This window comes from Coregonus clupeaformis, unplaced genomic scaffold, assembly GCF_020615455.1.
Source record: "Coregonus clupeaformis isolate EN_2021a unplaced genomic scaffold, ASM2061545v1 scaf0138, whole genome shotgun sequence".
Lineage (NCBI taxonomy): Eukaryota > Metazoa > Chordata > Actinopteri > Salmoniformes > Salmonidae > Coregonus > Coregonus clupeaformis.
In genome coordinates this window covers 515,001-536,911 of record NW_025533593.1, presented here as the reverse complement: position 1 = coordinate 536,911, position 21,911 = coordinate 515,001, and the positions used below count along the sequence as shown (strand labels likewise).

The 21,911-nt window shown below is 44.8% G+C and overlaps 1 protein-coding gene and 1 pseudogene across 1 annotated transcript in view; one reads left to right on the top strand and one right to left on the bottom strand.

Moving 5' to 3' along the window:
- The first annotated feature begins 821 nt into the window (after positions 1–821).
- LOC121532569 lies at positions 822–6,242 on the top strand (annotated as a pseudogene).
- Positions 6,243–12,416: 6,174 nt separating this feature from the next.
- Positions 12,417–21,911, bottom strand: part of LOC121532570 (adhesion G protein-coupled receptor E5-like) — a 182,874-nt gene continuing 173,379 nt past the window's right edge. The window contains exons 17-25 of the mRNA XM_045213676.1: positions 21,501–21,715; positions 21,016–21,201; positions 20,103–20,297; positions 17,661–17,782; positions 15,074–15,169; positions 14,430–14,588; positions 12,928–13,099; positions 12,746–12,847; positions 12,417–12,618 (exon numbers count right to left, since the gene is read on the bottom strand). Of these exons, the coding sequence (XP_045069611.1) occupies positions 12,520–12,618; positions 12,746–12,847; positions 12,928–13,099; positions 14,430–14,588; positions 15,074–15,169; positions 17,661–17,782; positions 20,103–20,297; positions 21,016–21,201; positions 21,501–21,715 (1,346 nt within the window). The 3' untranslated portion in view covers positions 12,417–12,519. The remainder of the gene's footprint in view (positions 12,619–12,745; positions 12,848–12,927; positions 13,100–14,429; positions 14,589–15,073; positions 15,170–17,660; positions 17,783–20,102; positions 20,298–21,015; positions 21,202–21,500; positions 21,716–21,911) is intronic.

Below are 21,911 nucleotides of genomic sequence, written 5' to 3'. Positions count from 1 at the left end.
TGTGAATTCTGCAAACAACGTTTCCACTCCGAGAATGAGAACGGTAAGTGACTGTAGGCTTAATCAATCCATGCATTAACAGAAATTAATGTAACCAAATGATGGTATTAATGGTACATTTACTACTGGTGAAATGTGTATGGGAGAATTGATTAATAAAATAAACAATCAAAGGGGAAACACGCTTGTGATTTTAAACAATCCACAGCTTTAACAGCTTTAAAAGGAGCTAATGATCCTCTGTGGCTAAGGCATGCTGTCTGGTGAAGTTTGGAATTATTTTATTTATTTCTGTATAGACAGGAGTAATTATACAATTTTGGCAAATGTATTTTAATTTACTTTAGGCTGCAGTGACTACTGTTATCGAATATTGTCCTATGCTTAGGCTACTCATCACATTAGGAGTTGTATTTTATTGTTAGCCTGCAAATACTTTATTATAAAGAGGTTGGGAGAGAGGGGAGGAGAGAGAGAGTCAGAGAGAGAGAGAGAGAAACACTCAGCACCCCCTACAGAACATCTTCCTGCGGCTTGTGGTTGCACAACTGTTCCACCGCCAGCGATCAACTTTACATTTCGAAATAACTGAACTGAATTGTGCTGGCAGAAGAGTGCGTGACTGACTACCCTTACCACAACTCTCTGGTACCGTCGACCAATAGCGAACGGGCTCCGTTTGACTGACAGCTACCGGAGCCAATTATGAGCTCGGATGGCCCGATGCCCGTGACGTTTTGAGCCGGGTTTATTTTGGGAGGATTTGCTGAAAGAGTGAGAGAAGAGATAGAGAGAGATACCTGTGTTATCCGCGGCTGAACTTTGTAAAGATTTTAGTTTTCACTTTGGTGTTTTATTGATTTATTGCGTTACTTTCTTACATTCATAGGTTACTTTCTGTTGGTTGTAGTATATGCGATAGGCTACTGTACATCAACAGTGAAGTTTAGCTTGCTGTTTCTAGCTCAGTTAAACGAAAACAGTAACCTAGGGGTACCGGTGAGAGTAGTCAGGTGTAGCCGAGAGAGAGTGCTCTTATCGTGGCCGCAGACACACAGAGTCCGCTATCTGCAACGGATACGTAGCACCCTGAACAGGGGTTGAACACATCACGTAGCCGGTCAAACTATCATACAGGTGAGCACCACTATTCATAAACATTGGGGGTAGCGCCAAATTCATGATATTAATAATAAACATTTACATTTGGATATTGTCTTTTAACAATTACATGTATATACCATTTAGAGCAAGGGATGGGCAACTTTGATGAGGCAACAAAACATCAGCGGAGAGAACATTTTGACGTTTTAGAGTTAAAGATTTTAAGTTAAAGATTTTGCAATTCTATAACTAATTTCCTGCAATTCTACACATTTTGCCATAGGGTTGATACATGTTTGATGTGTGTGTCTATAGTACGCCTTGGGGGGAGTGTATACCCCCCAAAATATTGGCATGTTGGAGATGTGAAGCAAATAAGAAACATTATGGATGTTACATGAAATGGACAAGGTTCTTGGGGAGACTGAACATAACCCTGAAAAAAGAATACTGACAATGGAAAGAGAGAAGCCAGTTGTAGACCAGATAAAAACTTGCTGGAAGTTAGCTTTACAGAGAAAGTTTCAAGATTAACCAGTGTAAGGCGTTGACTAACTGTGTTTGTACATGCTCAGGTTGACTTTCCCTCGGAATCTCTTGGATATGATGGAAATCAGTATGTTGACTTCATTGTTTTTAAAAAAATTCCTCAATACATTTCAATGTGTGTTTTGCTAACTTCCTAGGCAATAATATATGTATTTTACATTTGTCATATACAATGAATTCATTCAGTCATAGATAGTTATTGTTTGTAGTTATAGTGTACTACTTTTGCCCAGGGCCTAAGGAACCCTATTCCCTATGTAGTGCACTACTTTTGACCAGGGCCCATAACGACTTTCTCTTTATAGTGCACTAATTTTGACCAGGGTAATATAATGAAGGATGTAGTGTATTAAAATCAAATCAAATCAAATCAAATTTTATTGGTCACATGCGCCGAATACAACAAGTGCAGACATTACAGTGAAATGCTTACTTACAGCCCTTAACCAACAGTGCGTTTATTTTAAACAAAAAAAGTAAGAATAAAACAACAACAAAAAAAAAAAAAAAAAAAAAAAGTGTTGAGAAAAAACAAAGAGCAGAAGTAAAATAAAGTGACAGTAGGGAGGCTATATATACAGGGGGGTAACGGTGCAGAGTCAATGTGCGGGGGCACCGGCTAGTTGAGGTAGTTGAGGTAATATGTACATGTGGGTAGAGTTAAAGTGACTATGCATAAATACTTAACAGAGTAGCAGCAGCGTAAAAAGGATGGGGTGGGGGGCAGTGCAAATAGTCTGGGTAGCCATGATTAGCTGTTCAGGAGTCTTATGGCTTGTGGGTAGAAGCTGTTGAGAAGTCTTTTGGACCTAGACTTGGCACTCCGGTACCGCTGCCGTGCGGTAGCAGAGAGAACAGTCTATGACTAGGGTGGCTGGAGTCTTTGACAATTTTGAGGGCCTTCCTCTGACACCGCCTGGTATAGAGGTCTTGGATGGCAGGGAGCTTTGCCCCAGTGATGTACTGGGCCGTACGCACTACCCTCTGTAGTGCCTTGCGGTCAGAGGCCAAGCAGTTGCCATACCAGGCGGTGATGCAACCAGTCAGGATGCTCTCGATGGTGCAGCTGTAGAATTTTTTGAGGATCTGAGGACCCATGCCAAATCTTTTTAGTCTCCTGAGGGGGAATAGGCTTTGTCGTGCCCTCTTCACGACTGTCTTGGTGTGCTTGGACCATGATAGTTCGTTGGTGATGTGGACACCAAGGAACTTGAAGCTCTCAACCTGTTCCACTACAGCCCCGTCGATGAGAATGGGGGCGTGCTCAGTCCTCTTTTTTTTCCTGTAGTCCACAATCATCTCGCCCTTATTACCTAATAATCCTCTGTTGACCAGGGTAATATAATGAAGGATGTAGTGTATTACCTAATAATCCTCTGTTGACCAGGGTAATATAATGAAGGATGTAGTGTATTACCTAATAATCCTCTGTTGACCAGGGTAATATAATGAAGGATGTAGTGTATTACCTAATAATCCTCTGTTGACCAGGGTAATATAATGAAGGATGTAGTGTATTACCTAATCATCCTCTGTTGTTGTTCTCCTCTCTCCTCCACTTTCCTCCTTACTTCCTCCTTGTTGTCTCTCCATCTCTCCCCTCTCTGTTCTTCCGTCCCGCACTTTCCCCTCACATTCCTCCTCTCTTCTACGCCTCCCCTCCCCTCTCTCCTCTTCCCCTCACCTTCCTCCTCTCTTCTACGCCTCCCCTCCCCTCTCTCCTCCTCCCCTCACATTCCTCCTCTCTTCTACGCCTCCCCTCCCCTCTCTCCTCCTCCCCTCACCTTCCTCCTCTCTTCTACGCCTCCCTCCCCTCTCTCCCTCCTCACCTCACCTTCCTCCTCTCTTCTACGCTCCCCTCCCCTCTCTCCTCCTCACCTCACCTTCCTCCTCTCTTCTATGCCTCCCCTCCCCTCTCTCCTCCTCCCCTCACCTTCCTCCTCTCTTCTACGCCTCCCCTCCCCTCTCTCCTCCTCCCCTCACATTCCTCCTCTCTTCTACGCCTCCCCTCCCCTCTCCCCTCTCTCCTCTTCCCCTCACCTTCCTCCTCTCTTCTACATCTGCTTTTCCCCTCTCTCCTATCCCTCTCCTCTTCTCAACTCCCCCTGTCCCCTTTCTCACCCGCTCCCTTGCTTCCTCCCCCTCTCCATATCACCCCCTCTCCATTCCTCCCCCTCTCCATCCTCCCCCTCTCCATTTTTCCCCCTCTCCATTTCACCCTCTCCTCCCCCTTTCTCCTCCCCTCGCCACTCTCTCACCTCCCTCCCTCCCTCCCCTCCCTCCCCTCTCTCCTCCCCTCTCCCCCACCTCCTCTCTCCCCTCCCCACCAGTAATAATGCTACTTGGCAGTGTGTCTGCATCTCTGAGATCCATAGGGGTGGTGCTCAGTTCTGTACCCTGGTCATGGACCCTGGCGGCTGGGTTAGGACTGTACCTCACCGCGGGGGGATGGAGGTTCCTCTATGTGGCTCTACGAACCGCCAAGAGAGACCTAATGTTAGTATGGCTGTAGAGAGAGAGGGAGGGAGGGAGGGAGGGAGGGAAAGTGGGAGAGAGGCAGGGTGGGGGGAGGAAGGGAGGAGTGGTTGGGTGGGATGTCTATATGTCTGACTTGCTATCGCCCTCCCTCTCTCCCCCTCCCTCCCTCCCTCTCTCCCCCCTCTCTCCCTCCCTCCCTCTCTCCTCTCTCCTCTCTCCTCTCTCCTCTCTCCTCTCTCCTCTCTCCCCAGCAGAGGTCTATATGTGCTGCTGCGTGTTTAAATACTGCATCCGGCAGCACCTCCGTAACAACAGTACTGTACCTTCCATGTTTGCCCATACGGTGGCGCTATACCCAGACAAGCCTGCGCTGGTCTGGGAGTCTACTGGAGAGGTATTTTATATTAATTATATCAACAACAAACAAATTATAGTTTTTACTGTAAAGTGTGAGTCCTGGTGAAATACACTTTAAATAAATTGTGATATGATTTACATTTACATTGTTGAATATACACTACCGTTCAAAAGTTTGGGGTCACTTAGAAATGTCCTTGTTTTTGAAAGAAAAACAATAGTTTTGTCCATTAAAATAACATCAAATTGATCAGAAATACAGTGTAGACATTTTTAATGTTGTAAATGGCTATTGTAGCTGGAAATGGCTGATTTTTTTATGCAATATCTACATAGGCGTACAGAGGCCCATTATCAGCAACCATCAGTCCTGTGTTCCAGTACCACGTTGTGTTTGCTAATATGCCTTTGTTGTAAATGTTTTGGCGCCAAACTGGTGGCAGCTGTGAAAAAAGTCAACAGTTGGAAGAGTTAATTGAAAATAATGCTATTGTTGATAAGATGCTTTTTTTCATTAATTAGGCTATTTTCTTTTGAACCGTCTGGTCTATCCACTAGAAACTCATGGGTAATATACAAAATGAATATATTACACAGATATAAAACAATTAATAATATACGAATACATTCTTTAAACGTTATTCAAGCATAAATGACCAAAGTTAGAATTGATTGCCATAGATTACCTGTTAGTTACTAAAATTACAGAAGATTCGTATTTTATCACAGTCATTGCAAGTAGGCTATTGGATTGAGTGGACGTGTAACCAGGCCAGCCTAGCGCAGCTCAGTGTGGCTCGGTTTGGAGCCTAGCGCAGCTCAGTGTGGCTCGGTTTGGAGCCTAGCGCAGCTCAGTGTGGCTCGGTTTGGAGCCTAGCGCAGCTCAGTGTGGCTCGGTTTGGAGCCTAGCGCAGCTCAGTGTGGCTCGGTTTGGAGCCCAGCGCAGTTCAGTGTGGCTCGGTTTGGAGCCCAGCGCAGCTCAGTGTGGCTCGGTTTGGAGCCTAGCGCAGCTCAGTGTGGCTCGGTTTGGAGCCTAGCGCAGCTCAGTGTGGCTCGGTTTGGAGCCTAGCGCAGCTCAGTGTGGCTCGGTTTGGAGCCTAGCGCAGCTCAGTGTGGCTCGGTTTGGAGCCCTAGCGCAGCTCAGTGTGGCTCGGTTTGGAGCCCAGCGCAGCTCAGTGTGGCTCGGTTTGGAGCCTAGCGCAGCTCAGTGTGGCTCGGTTTGGTTTCTGTGAATCAGGCTTATATGTATTGTAGAGAACTCAGGGTGGTGGCCTTGACTGGAACTCCATGGTTCCAGTGACTGTCCACCCAACACTTTAGCCATTATGTCAAGTGATCTGAACCCCTTGACGAGGTTGCTAGGTGATGGCCTTAAGGTTCGCTACAGTCTTTTTTATATTTGTGAAATAAATAAATTTCTTCCTTCAGGTGTGGACCTTCAGGGAGCTGGCAGGGCGATGCCACCAGGTTGCCCACTGGGCACGGACACAGGGCTGGGGACAGGGGGGACATGGTAGCCCTCTACCTGGAGAGTCGCCCCCTAGTGGTGGTGCTGTGGATGGGCCTGGCGCAGGTAGGCTTTGTTTTTCATTCAATTCCATTTTAAGTTTATTTAATTTTAATTTACTTTTATTTAATAGTAATTTTATTTGGATTTCAATGTCTCACTTTCTTTTATACATTTATTTATAGAGGTATATCCCATTGAGATCACATATGTATTTTACGAGGGAGAACTCTGTTTTGTTCAGTAAAAGTGTTTTGTTAATGTGATGTTTTGAAAGCGATATTTAAGTAAAGTTTGGTCTGGTTTCATTGGAGGTGGGTGTGGAAGCGGCCCTCATCAACTTCAACCTGCACAGTGATTCGCTGCTTCACTGTGTGGGTGTGTCCAGAGCGAAGGGGGTGGTGTTTGGGGTGGATCTAGCAGAAGGTAAGAAGGGAGAAGAGGAGGATAGGGTTAGGGAGGAGAGGAGGAGAGGGTGAGGGAGGAGAGGAGAAGGGACCTAATTGTTCAATTTTGAGAGCAGCTTCTGTCAGTCAAATCTACTTTGGATACTAATGACCAATGTCCTCCCTCCCTCCCCCCTCCCTCCCTCCCCCCTCCCTCCCTCCCTCCCCCTCCCTCCCCCCTCCCTCCCTCCCCCTCCCTCCCTCCCTCCCTCCCTCCCTCCCTCCCTCCCCTCCCTCCCTCCCTCCCTCCCCCCTCCCTCTATAGCTGTATTGGAGGTGTCTTGTTCTCTAGACCAGTCTATGGTACTGTTCAGTACTGGGGCTGGTCTGGGTGAGGACCACCCTGCCCTCTCTACCCTCTCAGCCCAAAACCTGGACTCTTTACTGACCTCCTTTCCCCGGGACCCCCCTCCTGTCACACACATCAAGGGATTCAATGGTGAGACATTGGCCCCAGGGTGGATGTGTGTGTGGGACTGGTGTGTGTGTAGGACTGGTGTGTGATAGGATCTTGCAGTACATATTACAACATGCTCATAGCAACAGAGAACAGCTATAGAGTTACAGTAGCAAGCTCTTGCATGTCATCCTCTACCCCCCCTCCATCACTTTCTCTCTTTGTCTCTCTCTCTCTGTATCTCTGTATCTCTCTCTCTCTCTCTCTCTCTCTCTCTCTCTCTCTCTCTCTCCCTCTCTCTCCCCCTCTCTCTCTCTCTCTCTCTCTCTCTCTCTCTCTCTCTCTCTCTCTCTCTCTCTCTCTCTCTCTCTCTCTCTCTCCCCCCTCTCTCTCCCTCTCCCTCTCCCCCTCTCTCTCTCTCTCTCTCTCTCTCTCTCTCTCTCTCTCTCTCTCCCTCTTTCTCTCTCTCTCTCTCTCCCCCTCTCTCTCTCTCCCTCCCCCCTCCCCCTCTCTCTCTCTCCCCCCTCTCTCTCTCCCCCCCTTCTCCCCACCCCGCTCTCTCTCTCTGTGTGTTGACTCTATCTCCCTATCATTCCTAAGGTGATGGTGATCAGCCTGTTCATGTTCATTTGCTGACACTCTTACTGTGTTCCAACTACCTGCAGTGACATGCTGTGTTCATAATAACCCTGGTGGTTTAGATACAGTGAGGGAAAAAAGTATTTGATCCCCTGCTGATTTTGTACGTTTGCCCACTGACAAAGACATGATCAGTCTATAATTTTAATGGTAGGTTTATTTGAACAGTGAGAGACAGAATAACAACAACAAAATCCAGAAAAACGAATGTCAAAAATGTTATATATTGATTTGCATTTTAATGTGGGAAATAAGTATTTGACCCCTCTGCAAAACATGACTTAGTACTTGGTGGCAAAACCCTTGTTGGCAATCACAGAGATCAGACGTTTCTTGTAGTTGGCCACCAGGTTTGCACACATCTCAGGAGGGATTTTGTCCCACTCCTCTTTGCAGATCTTCTCCAAGTCATTAAGGTTTCGAGGCTGATGTTTGGCAACTCGAACCTTCAGCTCCCTCCAAAGATTTTCTATGGGATTAAGGTCTGGAGACTGGCAAGGCCACTCCAGGACCTTAATGTGCTTCTTCTTGAGCCACTCCTTTGTTGCCTTGGCCGTGTGTTTTGGGTCATTGTCATGCTGGAATACCCATCCACGACCCATTTTCAATGCCCTGGCTGAGGGAAGGAGGTACTCACCCAAGATTTGACGGTACATGGCCCCGTCCATCGTCCCTTTGATGCGGTGAAGTTGTCCTGTCCCCTTAGCAGAAAAAACACCCCCAAAGCATAATGTTACCACCTCCATGTTTGACGGTGGGGATGGTGTTCTTGGGGTCATAGGCAGCATTCCTCCTCCTCCAAACACGGCGAGTTGAGTTGATGCCAAAGAGCTCGATTTTGGTCTCATCTGACCTCAACACTTTCACCCAGTTCTCCTCTGAATCATTCAGATGTTAATTGGCAAACTTCAGACGGGCCTGTATATGTGCTTTCTTGAGCAGGGGGACCTTGCGGGTGCTGCAGGATTTCAGTCCATCACGGCGTAGTGTGTTACCAATTGTTTTCTTGGTGACTATGGTTCCAGCTGCCTTGAGATCATTGACAAGATCCTCCCGTGTAGTTCTGGGCTGATTCCTCACGGTTCTCATGATTATTGCAACTCCACGAGGTGAGATCTTGCATGGAGCCCCAGGCCGAGGGAGATTGACAGGTCTTTTGTGTTTCTTCCATTTGCGAATAATCGCACCAACTGTTGTCACCTTCTCACCAAGCTGCTTGGCAATGGTCTTGTAGCCCATTCCAGCCTTGTGTAGGTCTACAATCTTGCCCCTGACATCCTTGGAGAGCTCTTTGGTCTTGGCCATAGTGGAGAGTTTGGAATCTGATTGATTGATTGCTTATGTGGACAGGTGTCTTTTATACAGGTAACAAACTGAGATTAGGAGCACTCCCTTTAAGAGTGTGCTCCTAATCTCAGCTCGTTACCTGTATAAAAGACACCTGGGAGCCAGAAATCTTTCTGATTGAGAGGGGGTCAAATACTTATTTACCTCATTAAAATGCAAATCAATTTATAACATTTTTGACATGCGTTTTTCTGCATTTTGTTGTTGTTATTCTGTCTCTCACTGTTCAAATAAACCTACCATTAAAATGATATACTGGTCATGTCTTTGTCAGTGGGCAAACGTACAAAATCAGCAGGGGATCAAATACTTTTTTCCCTCACTGTAGGACACCCCTCAGTAGTCTTCACAAGGATAGTAAAACAAGGACAATTCTGACAAGTGGGGACATTTCGCCGGAACACACAAGGAAAAAGGCTTTTTTAGATTTAGGGTTAGAATTAAGGTTAGAATTAGGGTTAGAATTAGCGTTACAATTAAGGTTAGAATTAGGGTTAGAATTAGGGTTAGAATTCAGGTAAGAGATTTAGGGTTAGGAGTTAGGTTTAGTTTTGAGGTTAGGGTTTTGGGGTAAGTTTAGGATTAGGTTAAGGAAAATATAATTTTGAATGGGAATCAATTGTCCCCACAAGGATAGTAAAACAAATTTGTGTGTTTATGTATGTGTGTGTGTGTGTATGTGTATGTGTGTGTGTGTGTGTGTGTCTGTGTGTGTGTCTCTGTGTGTGTGTGGCAAGAAGACATCTACAGTAGGTTCTTTGTAACAATAATTTAATTGTGGCTAAAATTATAGATGTACCGAAACATACCCACCCACGCAGACCCACACACACACAGCTTCTACAGAGTACACAGTCAAGTACAACACTAAGTGCTTACATTCAGAACTCTGCTCATAGAAGGACATAACAATCGTACGTTCTAAAAATATAGATAATTGCTTAAAATTCTTCTTCATTTAATACAAAGTCATTTTTTAAATAAACTAAAGCAAACTGATTGTTGAAGTAAAACTGCAACAGAATAGAATAGAAATACATAAAATATTGAATGCAGACACTTGTTTTGGTTATCAGCTGAGGGACGGGGCTGGAGAAATGGGACCACTTTCAAATTATAGACGGCGCTATGGATGCAACAGAACATCCATGAGATCAAAATTATAGTTTTTAACCATGTGACATTATTTACAAACAATGGATTAACACAAGCTTATATTTTGGGCTCTGATGGGGTACGTCAGTTCAACTAAACATATTAGGCATTTAAAATTAATATTCATCAAGAATCAATGGCTATAAATCCCTAATTTAAAAGTTTACAAATATAAAATAGATTTACCAATCCCGGATTGCCCCTTGAAGTTAGGTTTTGGGGTGGGTAAACTGATCCTAGATCTGTGGCTAAAGACAACCTCTACCATGACTGAACTGCACAGTACTTTATTCATAATATTATTGTATTATCTATTGTAGCGACCTTCACCCAACACCTAGCGACCTCGTCAGGCGGTTCGGATCTCTTGGCATAACAACTAAGGTGTTGGGTTCACAGTCGCTGGACCCGGGTCAGAAATAGACAAACCTTTAAGACAGAGCCACGAGTGACAACAAATCACTCATTTTGTCCAACAAACAAACTTTTAGCTGCGGTTTCCCAGACCCAGATTAAGTTTAATCCTGGACTGAAAAGCATTTTCCCGGACTAGGCTTAATCTGTATCCAGGAAAACTGCAGTTTATTTAAACTTTTCATTTCTTTTATCTTTTCAAAAAAACAAAAAAAAACATTGTAGAATAATAGTGAAGACATCAAAACTATGAAATAACACATATGGAATCATGTAGTAACCAAAAAAGTGTTAAACAAATCAAAATATATTTTATATTTAAGATTCTTCAAATAGCCACCCTTTGCCTTGATGACAGCTTTTGCACACCCTTTGACTGGTACTCTATATATACAGATAAAATACATCTGTAATACTACTAGCCACTTAGCAATTTCATGAAGTTGGCTTTAGCCCAGATATGTTCCCAATCTCCCAACCTCATAACTAGCTACCAAGAAGCCATTTCAGGCTATCAATCGAGTTAGAGTAGCTAGCTTGTCTAACTGTCTTAGCTGGCATGTCTGCTGCCAAGGTTGGTAGACTATAGAAAAACAAGCAATAACTAAATGTACTGAATAAGACTCACATTCCTTTCAATCTTTTACCCAGATTTTAGCAGAGATACAGAGAAGCATATTTAGTTTCTTTAAAAATAAGACAGCTGAAGAGGTAAATTAGATATGAAGAAAAATAGACATATATTTTTTTTACATAGAATCAAGCATGATGATTATGGCTCTAGATTGCAGGAAAAAGCTGTTTCAGGTGTTTGAAAAATGCAGAATTATCCAACCAGCCCCCTCCAGACCATTCTCTCATACTTTGTGCCTCCTCAGATTTTTGGGGTGCATGAAACCCCTGATAGAGGTTGCTATGGTAACACTTCATAGTAACTATAATGAATAAGCATTTTAACAAGCGATTTATGAACTATAAAAAAATACATAATTGTAAGCATTTATAAACATTTATAAGAATGTGTAAGCATTACAAGCCTTCCATTCCATTAGCATTTAAACAACATTTGAAATAATAATTATAAGTATTTATAAATATGTATCATCATTTAAAAAGGCTTATTCTTGAAAGTTATTATGAAGTGTTAATGACTGCAGGAAATACACACATTTACAGTATAACACTCCATTAGGTCACAACTAACACATATCTTCACATAATCTGACTTTTTTCTAAATCCCTCTGGATTTATTTGTGTAGAAAAGTCACCATATCTTGTGCTCTTGGTAATAAATATGACTATAAATCTATCACATAAATGTAAAAGAAGAAAGCTTATGTTCATGATTATGGTTTCATCTGTCTATTTGACGAGGTGGTGTAAAATAGTACCTTTCTTTTGTGGCTGTAAAAATGACATAAAGATTATATAACTTCTGATTGGATGACATAAAGATCACATAACTTCTGATTGGATGACATAAATATCATATAACTTCTGATTGGATGACATAAAGATCACATAACTTCTGATTGGATGACATAAAGATCACATAACTTCTGATTGGATGACATAAAGATCACATAACTTCTGATTGGATGACAGAGATCATAGGACCTTCTTTATTTTCTGGCTGTAAGCTACTCTGGATAGGAGCGTCTGCTTAGTGACTGAAATGTAAATGTAATGTTGGTGAAAATGGAACTACTGTGAAAAAGTTGCATCATTGTCACTTCCTACTCCCTCTTATCCTATTGGATGACGTAAAGAGAATATGGATTCCTATTGGATGACAAAGATCATATGGATTCCTATTGGATGACTTCTGATAACATAACGCTTGATAAGACAGTGGTTAACATCAAGTGTGGTATGACCAGTCGGGCTGCTACACTCTTGAATAAAGGGTTCCAAAAGGGTTCTTCGGCTGTCCCCACAGAAGCACCTTTTTGGTTTCAGGTAGAACCCTCAGTGGAAAGGGATCAAGATGGAACCCAAAAAGGTTCTACCTGGAACAAAAAAAGGGTTCTTCAAAGGGTTCTCCTATGGGGACAGCCGAAGAACCCTTTTAGGTTCTAGATAGGGCACATTTTTACTAACCAGCCGGGCTAGTAGGGCACATTTTCTACTGACCAGGCCTGGAAAGGGAGGGGGAGTAAAGAGGTGCATTGTGGGGGATTGGTGATGTCATCATATCTGCGACTCCCTGGGCACTCCCTGACCCCTAGGACACACAATGGTACAAGGACAGAGGTTAACCTACTGAAAGTGGTCTCTCGCTCTCTCTGTTTGTGTTTGTGTGTGTGTGTGTGTGTGTGTGTGTGTGTGTGTGTGTGTGTGTGTGTGTGTACCTGGGAGTGGCTGGAGGAAGGATTGGTTGTGCTGAATTCTGAGTATCTCTTCTTCTGTGGTGTGCAGATACAGGACAGGAGCGTGCAATACTCCTCTCTCACCTGATGGGGGCAGCAAAGCACAGTGTTAAACACACACACACACACACACACACACACACACACACACACACACACCTTACCGTTTTGTTCAGTAGGCAGTGCATGATGAACAGCAGAGCTCCCTGTAGAGAGTTGAGGATGGTGAAGAGATATGTCATGACCACTGTCCCCTCCTCTTGGAACTGGAACATTCCAAATATCCACATAGTACCCAACACACACAGCTGGGCCACTGCTGTCACTGTGAACACCCTGGAGAGAGAGAGGAGGGAGGAGGGGGAGGGAGGAGGAGGGGAGGGAGGAGGGGGAGGGAGGAGGAGGGAGGGAGAGAGAGGAGTGGGAGGAGGGGAGGGAGGAGGGAGGAGGGGGAGGGAGGGGGAGGGGGAGGGGAGGAGGGAGGGAGGGGGGGGGGGAGGGGGAGGGAGGGGGGAGATGACGGAAGGAGGAGGAGGGAGGGGGAGAAGGAGGAGGGAGGGGGGAGGAGGAGGGGGGAGGGGAGAGGAGGGGAGGGGGAGATGACGGAAGGAGGAGGAGGGAGGGGGAGGAGGAGAGGAGGGAGGGAGGGAGGGAGGGAGGGAGGGGGGAGGGAGGGAGGAGGGGGAGGGGGGAGGAGGAGAGGGTGGGAGGAGGAAGAGGAAGGAGGAGGGAGGGGAGGAGGGAGGAGGGAGGAGGGGAGGGGGAGGAGAGGGTGGGAGGGAGAGAGATTGGAGGGAGGAGGGGAGGGGAGGATGGGGTGGAGGAGGAAGGAGGAGGAGGAGAAGGAGGGAGGAAGGAGGGAGGGAGGGAGAGAGGAGGAAGGAGGGGGAGGGAGGAGGGGATGAGGGGTGGAGGAGGAAGGAGGAGGGGAGGGAGGAGGGAGGAGGGAGGAGGGAGGAGGAGGAAGGAGGTGAGGAGGGGAGGGGAGGGGGGGTGGAGGAGGAAGGAGGAGGAGAAGGAGGGGAGGGAGGGAGGTTTGGGAGGGGAGGAGGAGGATAGGGGAGGAGGGGAGGAGGAGGATGGAGGAGGAGGGGAGAGAGGAGGGGGGAGAACAAGGGGAGAGATGGTGCGAGGGAAGACAAGGGGAGAAAGAGAGTTTTAGTTTTAGGGAGGGAGGACAAGGGGAGGGAGGACAAGGGGAGGGAGGGAGGGAGGGGAGAAATAGAGTTTTAGTGCTAAAAACTGAAATCCATTAATTCACTACATTTCTACATTCACCTATCTCTCCTTTCCTCTCTCTCTCTCCATCACTTTCTCTGTCTCTTCCTCTCTCTCTCTTTCTCTCTCTCTCTCTCCCTCCATCCCTCTTTCTATCTCTCTCTGTCTCTCTCTCACATTCCCTTCATTTTTCGATACACCTCTTTCCATCCCTCTCTATCACTCCCTCACACACACGTTCTGTCCATTCATGTCAGAATTGCCTTCTCTACACCAGCATGGTACATCTACCAGTTGAGGATGTTTCCTAACTTTTATCCTGATCTGTCTCTCTAACACACACACACACACACACACACACACACACACACACACACACACACACACACACACACACACACACACACACACACACACACACACACACACACACACACACACCCCTTACTTGATCTTGTGTAGGTTGGAGAGGTCAGGGTTGAGACTAGAGAACTTCTGGGCCAGCCTCCAGACAGTAATGAGGAAGAAGAAAGCGTTGAGGATGATGATGGTGCACACTGGGCCGAGGAAACTCCAGATTAATCCTCTCTCCAGAGACAACCAACAGCTGACAGAGACACACCGAGAGGATAACGTTAGATTTAGGTTATATACATGCTGTATTTATTTTATGTTGTGTTAATTTTAAGTTAGGTTCAATTAAGGGTCTTTCTCTAGAGACAACCAACAGATGAAACACAGAGTGGATAACGTTAGAATAAGGTTAGATTAAAGTTGAATTAGGTTATCTGGTGTTATTTACATGTTATATTTATGTTTGATAAAACCTCTCTCCAGAGACAACCACCAGCTGACAGAGACCGGATAACGTTAAAATAAGGTTGACTGGTGTTATTTTTATGGGATATGTGTTATGCAACAGGATAACGTTAAAATAAGGTTATCTGGTGTTATTTATATGGGACATGACAGATTTGCTACACAGTCTCTTTTTCTTTATTTCTTTCTTTCTCTCTCTCTCTCTCTCTCTCCTCACACACACACACACACACACACACACACACACACACACAGACTCAGACTCAGACCCACTGTTGTGTGGTACCGTATCCATCTGGGTAGGTGATAGCAGAGATGATGACTATAGCCAGTGGCAGTCCATATCCCACAGCATACAGGTACAGAGGTCTACAGTAAGAAGAAGAATCAAAGAGCTTCATAAAATACAGGGACAGAGGTTTACAGTAAGAAGAAGAATCAAAGAGCTTCATAAAATACAGGTACAAAGGTTTACAGTAAGAAGAAGAATCAAAGAGCTTCATAAAATACAGGTACAGAGGTTTACAGTAAGAAGAAGAATCAAAGAGCTTCATAAAATACAGGTACATAGGTTTACAGTAAGAAGAAGAATCAAAGTGCTTCATAAAATACAGATACAGAGGTTTACAGTAAGAACAAGAATCAAAGAGCTTCATAAAATACAGGCACAAAGGTTTACAGTAAGAAGAAGAATCAAAGAGCTTCATAAAATACAGATACAGAGGTTTACAGTAAGAACAAGAATCAAAGAGCTTCATAAAATACAGGTACAGAGGTTTACAGTAAGAACAAGAATCAAAGAGCTTCATAAAATACAGGTACAGAGGATTACAGTAAGAACAAGAATCAAAGAGCTTCATAAAATACAGGTACAGAGGTTTACAGTAAGAAGAAGAATCAAAGAACTTCATAAAATACAGGTACAGAGGTTTACAGTAAGAACAAGAATCAAAGAGCTTCATAAAATACAGGTACAGAGGTTTACAGTAAGAACAAGAATCAAAGAGCTTCATAAAATACAGGTACAGAGGATTACAGTAAGAACAAGAATCAAAGAGCTTCATAAAATACAGGTACAGAGGTTTACAGTAAGAAGAAGAATCAAAGAACTTCATAAAATACAGGTACAGAGGTTTACAGTAAGAACAAGAATCAAAGAGCTTCATAAAATACAGGTACAGAGGTTTACAGTAAGAAGAAGAATCAAAGAACTTCATAAAATACAGGTACAGAGGTTTACAGTAAGAACAAGAATCAAAGAGCTTCATAAAATACAGGTACAGAGGATTACAGTAAGAACAAGAATCAAAGAGCTTCATAAAATAGCAGTTAAAAGAGAAGGTAACACACCAAGGTAGATACGAGCAACATAAAATAAAGTTGGAAGAAACATGAAAATATATGACAGATTAGGAATATAAAACACATTTATAATTCAAATACACACATTATGTATCTAAATATATGAATATAACATAATTGTATAATATAAATAAACACAAATATGTACTATAAATCAGAGCATATGAGCGGAGTGGAGCGGGAGCGGACGGATTTTGAACAGAGCGCAGAGCGGTATTTTTAAAAGGACGGAGCGTCGCCCTATGTCCCGCTCCAATTTCGCTCGCTCACACCACGAGTCTGAAGCATGCTCAAGCCTGACCCAGAATCCATCTGTTTAATTTAATTTGTGTCGTCCATGAATTTGTATTTTATAGAGCGAGAGGAGCAGCAGCAGCAACAAGAGAAAAGGGTTGAGGAATTCAAAAGTGTATTCACTGCACGCAAAGGCCCAACCATAACAAGGGAGAGAAAAAGAGAGCTGGATGTAGCATTTTTGAAATGATTTTCATGGACTATGAACCGCTGAGTAAAGGAGAACGCGAAGGGATGCAACACTTCGCCAGCGCAGCTCAACCGGGCTACACCCCCCAAGAAACTATGATAAATCAGTACTTTACTTTGTCAAATTTACATCTGAGATGCCCCATTCACATGCTTCAGCTGGCGATCAAAAACGCCTTTAACGAGCACGACAACATTAATAGGCTGTTAGTGAAAGTCGGGCACCTGGTGAAAAGTGTACGCAAGAGCACAGAGGAAACCGACCAATTAGGTGTCCGCCCCACAAATGCCTGCGCCATTCGATGGAGCAGCCAGCTGCGGATGATTCAGTCGTTCATCCGGTTGTTCCAAAAAAGACCCGTTATGGCAAAACAAACTCAAGTCTAATGTTGCTAACATCACCCTGAATCAAGTACGGCAGCTGACGCACCTTGTCAGTGTGCTGACACCACTAGCAGATCTCACAGACAAAATGCAGAAGGAGCTGGGGAACCTGGGGATGATCCTCCCTGCTGTCACAGAAATCAAATCCCTGCTCACCGATTACACTCACGCTGCACTTCCAATGGGCATCGCTGCTTTTGCAGAAACATTGGCAAACAACGTGTCAATTCGCTATGAAATATACTATACTGATTAACATCTCATTTTAGCGTCAGTGTTAGATCCCCGTTTCAAGACAGAATGGATAATCCGAGATGAGTCTGTATGCAACAAATTCGGGGAGATAAAGTAAGGCTGTGGTTTAAGCTAAAAGTGAAATACATGCAGATTTTGTTCCTTTTTTGGAGTGAGCGGGGGGCGATTTGAGTGGAGCGCGATGCAAACTGCGTTGAGCGCTGAGCGATAATGAGCGGACTGGCCTGATGTGGCTTTGAGCGGGGGGAGCGGAGGGGTGAACAGCTCCGTGAGCGAGGAGCTGAGATTCTCACCGCTCCACTCCGCTCATATGCTCTGCTATAAATACATACTAACACATAAAAATTCATAAACACATACTAAATATATAGTATACCTTATGGTAGCATTGAAGACCAGGACCACCATGCGATAGAGCAGAACCCCCTCTAACAACATCCAACTGAAGGATCCCAGGAAGAACAGGTGGAGGAGACCTGCTACAACCCCACAACCTCCCTGAGAGAGGAGAGGATAGGCAGGGGGGAGGAGAGGGGGATGAAATGGAGGTGGGGGGAGGTGGAGGGAGAGGGAGAGGGGAGGGGAAGGAGGCAGAAGGAGAGGGGGGAGGAGAGGGGGATGAAATGGAGGTGGAGGGAGGTGGAGGGAGAGGGAGAGTGGAGGGGAAGGAGGCGGAAGGAGAGGGGGGAGGAGAGGGGGATGAAATGGAGGTGGAGGGGAGGGGGAGGGGGAGGGAGAGGGGTTGGAAAGGAGAGGGGAGGAGAGGAGAGGAATAGGATACAATTCAAATTTAACGTTCAACATTTTAAATTCATCTTACTTAAATTCAAACTCATATTCAGAACTGACTGTACAGTGGGGAAAAAAAGTATTTAGTCAGCCACCAATTGTGCAAGTTCTCCCACTTAAAAAGATGAGAGAGGCCTTTAATTTTCATCATAGGTACACGTCAACTATGACAGACAAAATGAGAAAAAATAATCCAGAAAATCACATTGTAGGATTTTTCATGAATTTATTTGCAAATTATGGTGGAAAATAAGTATTTGGTCAATAACAAAAGTTTCTCAATACTTTGTTATATACCCTTTGTTGGCAATGACACAGGTCAAATGTTTTCTGTAAGTCTTCACAAGGTTTTCACACACTGTTGCTGGTATTTTGGCCCATTCTTCCATGCAGATCTCCTCTAGAGCAGTGATGTTTTGGGGCTGTCGCTGGGCAACACAGACTTTCAACTCCCTCCAAAGATTTTCTATGGGGTTGAGATCTGGAGACTGGCTAGGCCACTCCAGGACCTTGAAATGCTTCTTACGAAGCCACTCCTTCGTTGCCCGGGCGGTGTGTTTGGGATCATTGTCATGCTGAAAGACCCAGCCACGTTTCATCTTCAATGCCCTTGCTGATGGAAGGAGGTTTTCACTCAAAATCTCATGATACATGGCCCCATTCATTCTTTCCTTTACACGGATCAGTCGTCCTGGTCCCTTTGCAGAAAAACAGCCCCAAAGCATGATGTTTCCACCCCCATGCTTCACAGTAGGTATGGTGTTCTTTGGATGCAACTCAGCATTCTTTGTCCTCCAAACACGACGAGTTGAGTTTTTACCAAAAAGTTATATTTTGGTTTCATCTGACCATATGACATTCTCCCAAACCTCTTCTGGATCATCCAAATGCACTCTAGCAAACTTCAGACGGGCCTGGACATGTACTGGCTTAAGCAGGGGGACACGTCTGGCACTGCAGGATTTGAGTCCCTGGCGGCGTAGTGTGTTACTGATGGTAGGCTTTGTTACTTTGGTCCCAGCTCTCTGCAGGTCATTCACTAGGTCCCCCCGTGTGGTTCTGGGATTTTTGCTCACCGTTCTTGTGATCATTTTGATCCCACGGGGTGAGATCTTACATGGAGCCCCAGATCGAGGGAGATTATCAGTGGTCTTGTATGTCTTCCATTTCCTAATAATTGCTCCCACAGTTGATTTCTTCAAACCAAGCTGCTTACCTATTGCAGATTCAGTCTTCCCAGCCTGGTGCAGGTCTACAATTTTGTTTCTGGTGTCCTTTGACAGCTCTTTGGTCTTGGCCATAGTGGAGTTTGGAGTGTGACTGTTTGAGGTTGTGGACAGGTGTCTTTTATACTAATAACAAGTTCAAACAGGTGCCATTAATACAGGTAACGAGTGGAGGACAGAGGAGCCTCTTAAAGAAGAAGTTACAGGTCTGTGAGAGCCATAAATCGTGCTTGTTTCTAGGTGACCAAATACTTATTTTCCACCATAATTTGCAAATATATTCATTAAAAATCCTACAATGTGATTTTCTGGATTTTTTTTCTCATTTTGTCTGTCATAGTTGACGTGTACCTATGATGAAAATGACAGGCCTCTCTCATCTTTTTAAGTGGGAGAAACTTGCACAATTGGTGGCTGACTAAATATTTTTTCCCCCACTGTATGTAAAAAGGGCTTATTTTTTGTTAATTGTGTGTCATCCTGAGTGTAGAAAGGGGAACACGATCCGATGGGGGGACAACACCAAATCTACAAAGTAACAAGGAAAAGATTAAAAAGAGAAATTGCTATATATATATATATATACCTTGATCGATAGATTGATAGTTTATAACTCAGCCTCACACACACACACACATATCTCCCTCACACACATATATCTCCTTCCACACACACACACCACACACAAATCTCCCACTTCCCTTTACCCACCTTGCTCTGTGTCTGTTACCCACCTTGCTCTGTGTCTGTTACCCACCTTGCTCTGTGTCCGTTACCCACCTTGCTCTGTGTCTGTTACCCACCTTGCTCTGTGTGTGAGAGATACCGGTGAGGAAGACGAGATCAGCGATGAAGAGGCAGACACAGAGGTGGAGGTGGATGGTTGTGCGTGTCCCCTGGATGGACCGACACAGCCAGAAGGTCAGGATGCACAGCAACAGACACACCACAGACACCGACAGACCCAGCCACGTCAACAGACGCAGCTCAAAGGTGTTCTGGAGAGAGGGAGGAGAGAGAGAGAGAGAGAGAGAGAGAGAGAGAGAGAGGGGGGGGAGTGAGGTAGGTAGAGAGAGAGAGAGAGAGAGAGAGAGAGAGAGAGAGAGAGAGAGAGAGAGATAATTGAATTGAATTGAAAATTGAATTGAAATTGAATAGAAATTATATTGAGAGAGAGAGAGAGAGAGAGAGAGAGAGAGAGAGAGAGAGAGAGGGGAGGGAGGGAGTGAAGGAGTTAGCCTGTTCTTCAGTTTAACAACGTTGGCTTGTTTGGTTTGAAGACCCATCAACACCATTTAAGCCAAAGATCTAACTATCCTCAGTTGATAACATTTGTCAACTTGCAACAACACAGCCTTTAACTCATTATTCAACCTACGCAACTAACAACATAGGGTAAGGAGCCTTATCTACACCCAGTGTATGTGTGTGTGTGTGTGTGTGTGTATGTGTGTGTGTGTGTGTGTGTGTATGTGTGTGTGTGTGTGTGTGTGTGAGTGTGTGTGTGTGTGAGTGTGTGTGAGTGTGTGTGTGTGTGTGTGTGTGTGTGTGTGTGTGTGTGTGTGTGTGTGTGTGTGTGTGTGTGCATGTGTGTGTGTGTGTGTGTGTGTGCGTGTGTGTATGTGTGTGTGTGTGCGAATATGTGTGTTGGTGTGTGTGTGTGTGTGTGTGTGTGTGTGTGTGTGTGTGTGTGTGTGTGTGTGTGTGAGTGTGTACCTGTACAGGGTAGAGAGCCATGAGAACAGCGAAGCTGCTAAGGTGGGTACAGGAACACACGGTGTGAGTAGCATTAGATGTTACTTTGGTACAGCCACGCCTTGACCACACCCCTCCCTCTTCCTGGACAAGCCCCTCCGACCAGAACACACAGGTATAGTTCATCTCTGCTGACTCTGCCCTCTCCTGGGGTTGGGGAGGGGGGGGAGAGGGAGAGGGAGAGGGAGAGAGAGCGAGAGACAGCGAAACAGAGAGAGACAGAGACAGAGACAGAGACAGAGAGAGAGACAGAGAGAGAGAGAGAGAGACAACGATGGAACATTGGGTAAGCACTTCTTAGAAAACTGTTTCTTCATTTCAGAAGGCAGCAAGAGCATCAATATGTTAGGCCATCGTCAGTCTGTCATAATATACTATAATTTTTACATACTATATTAACGTCAGCTAAATGGCATATGTTATTTTATAATATTATGAAATGATACCTGTAGATGTTTGAAGGTGAGGATGACAGGCTGGGCGAGGTGGTCTGTTGCTGGATTACTGACGAGAGCTGTTACCACCTTGGAACTGATCTGGTAGCTAGGCTTTGACGCCGCGGCGGTTGCTGTGTCTGTGTCTGTGTCAGTGAGGTACTGGAAGGAGTTGTTGACAGATCTCTCCAGTGTCTTGTAACACACCAACCCAGCCAGAGCGAAACCTGGGAAGCACAGAAAGAAACAAGTTACTAATTTAGAATTTCTTGTAACTTTCCCAAAATTCCCAGGTTTCTCAGGTATCCTGGTTGGAAGATTCCTGGAATAAGCAGGGAATAAGCAGGAAATGCGGAATCCAGGATTTCTGGGCAACCTGGGCATTTTTGGAAAGTTACTGGTCCTAAAAGGTACAGTTATAGA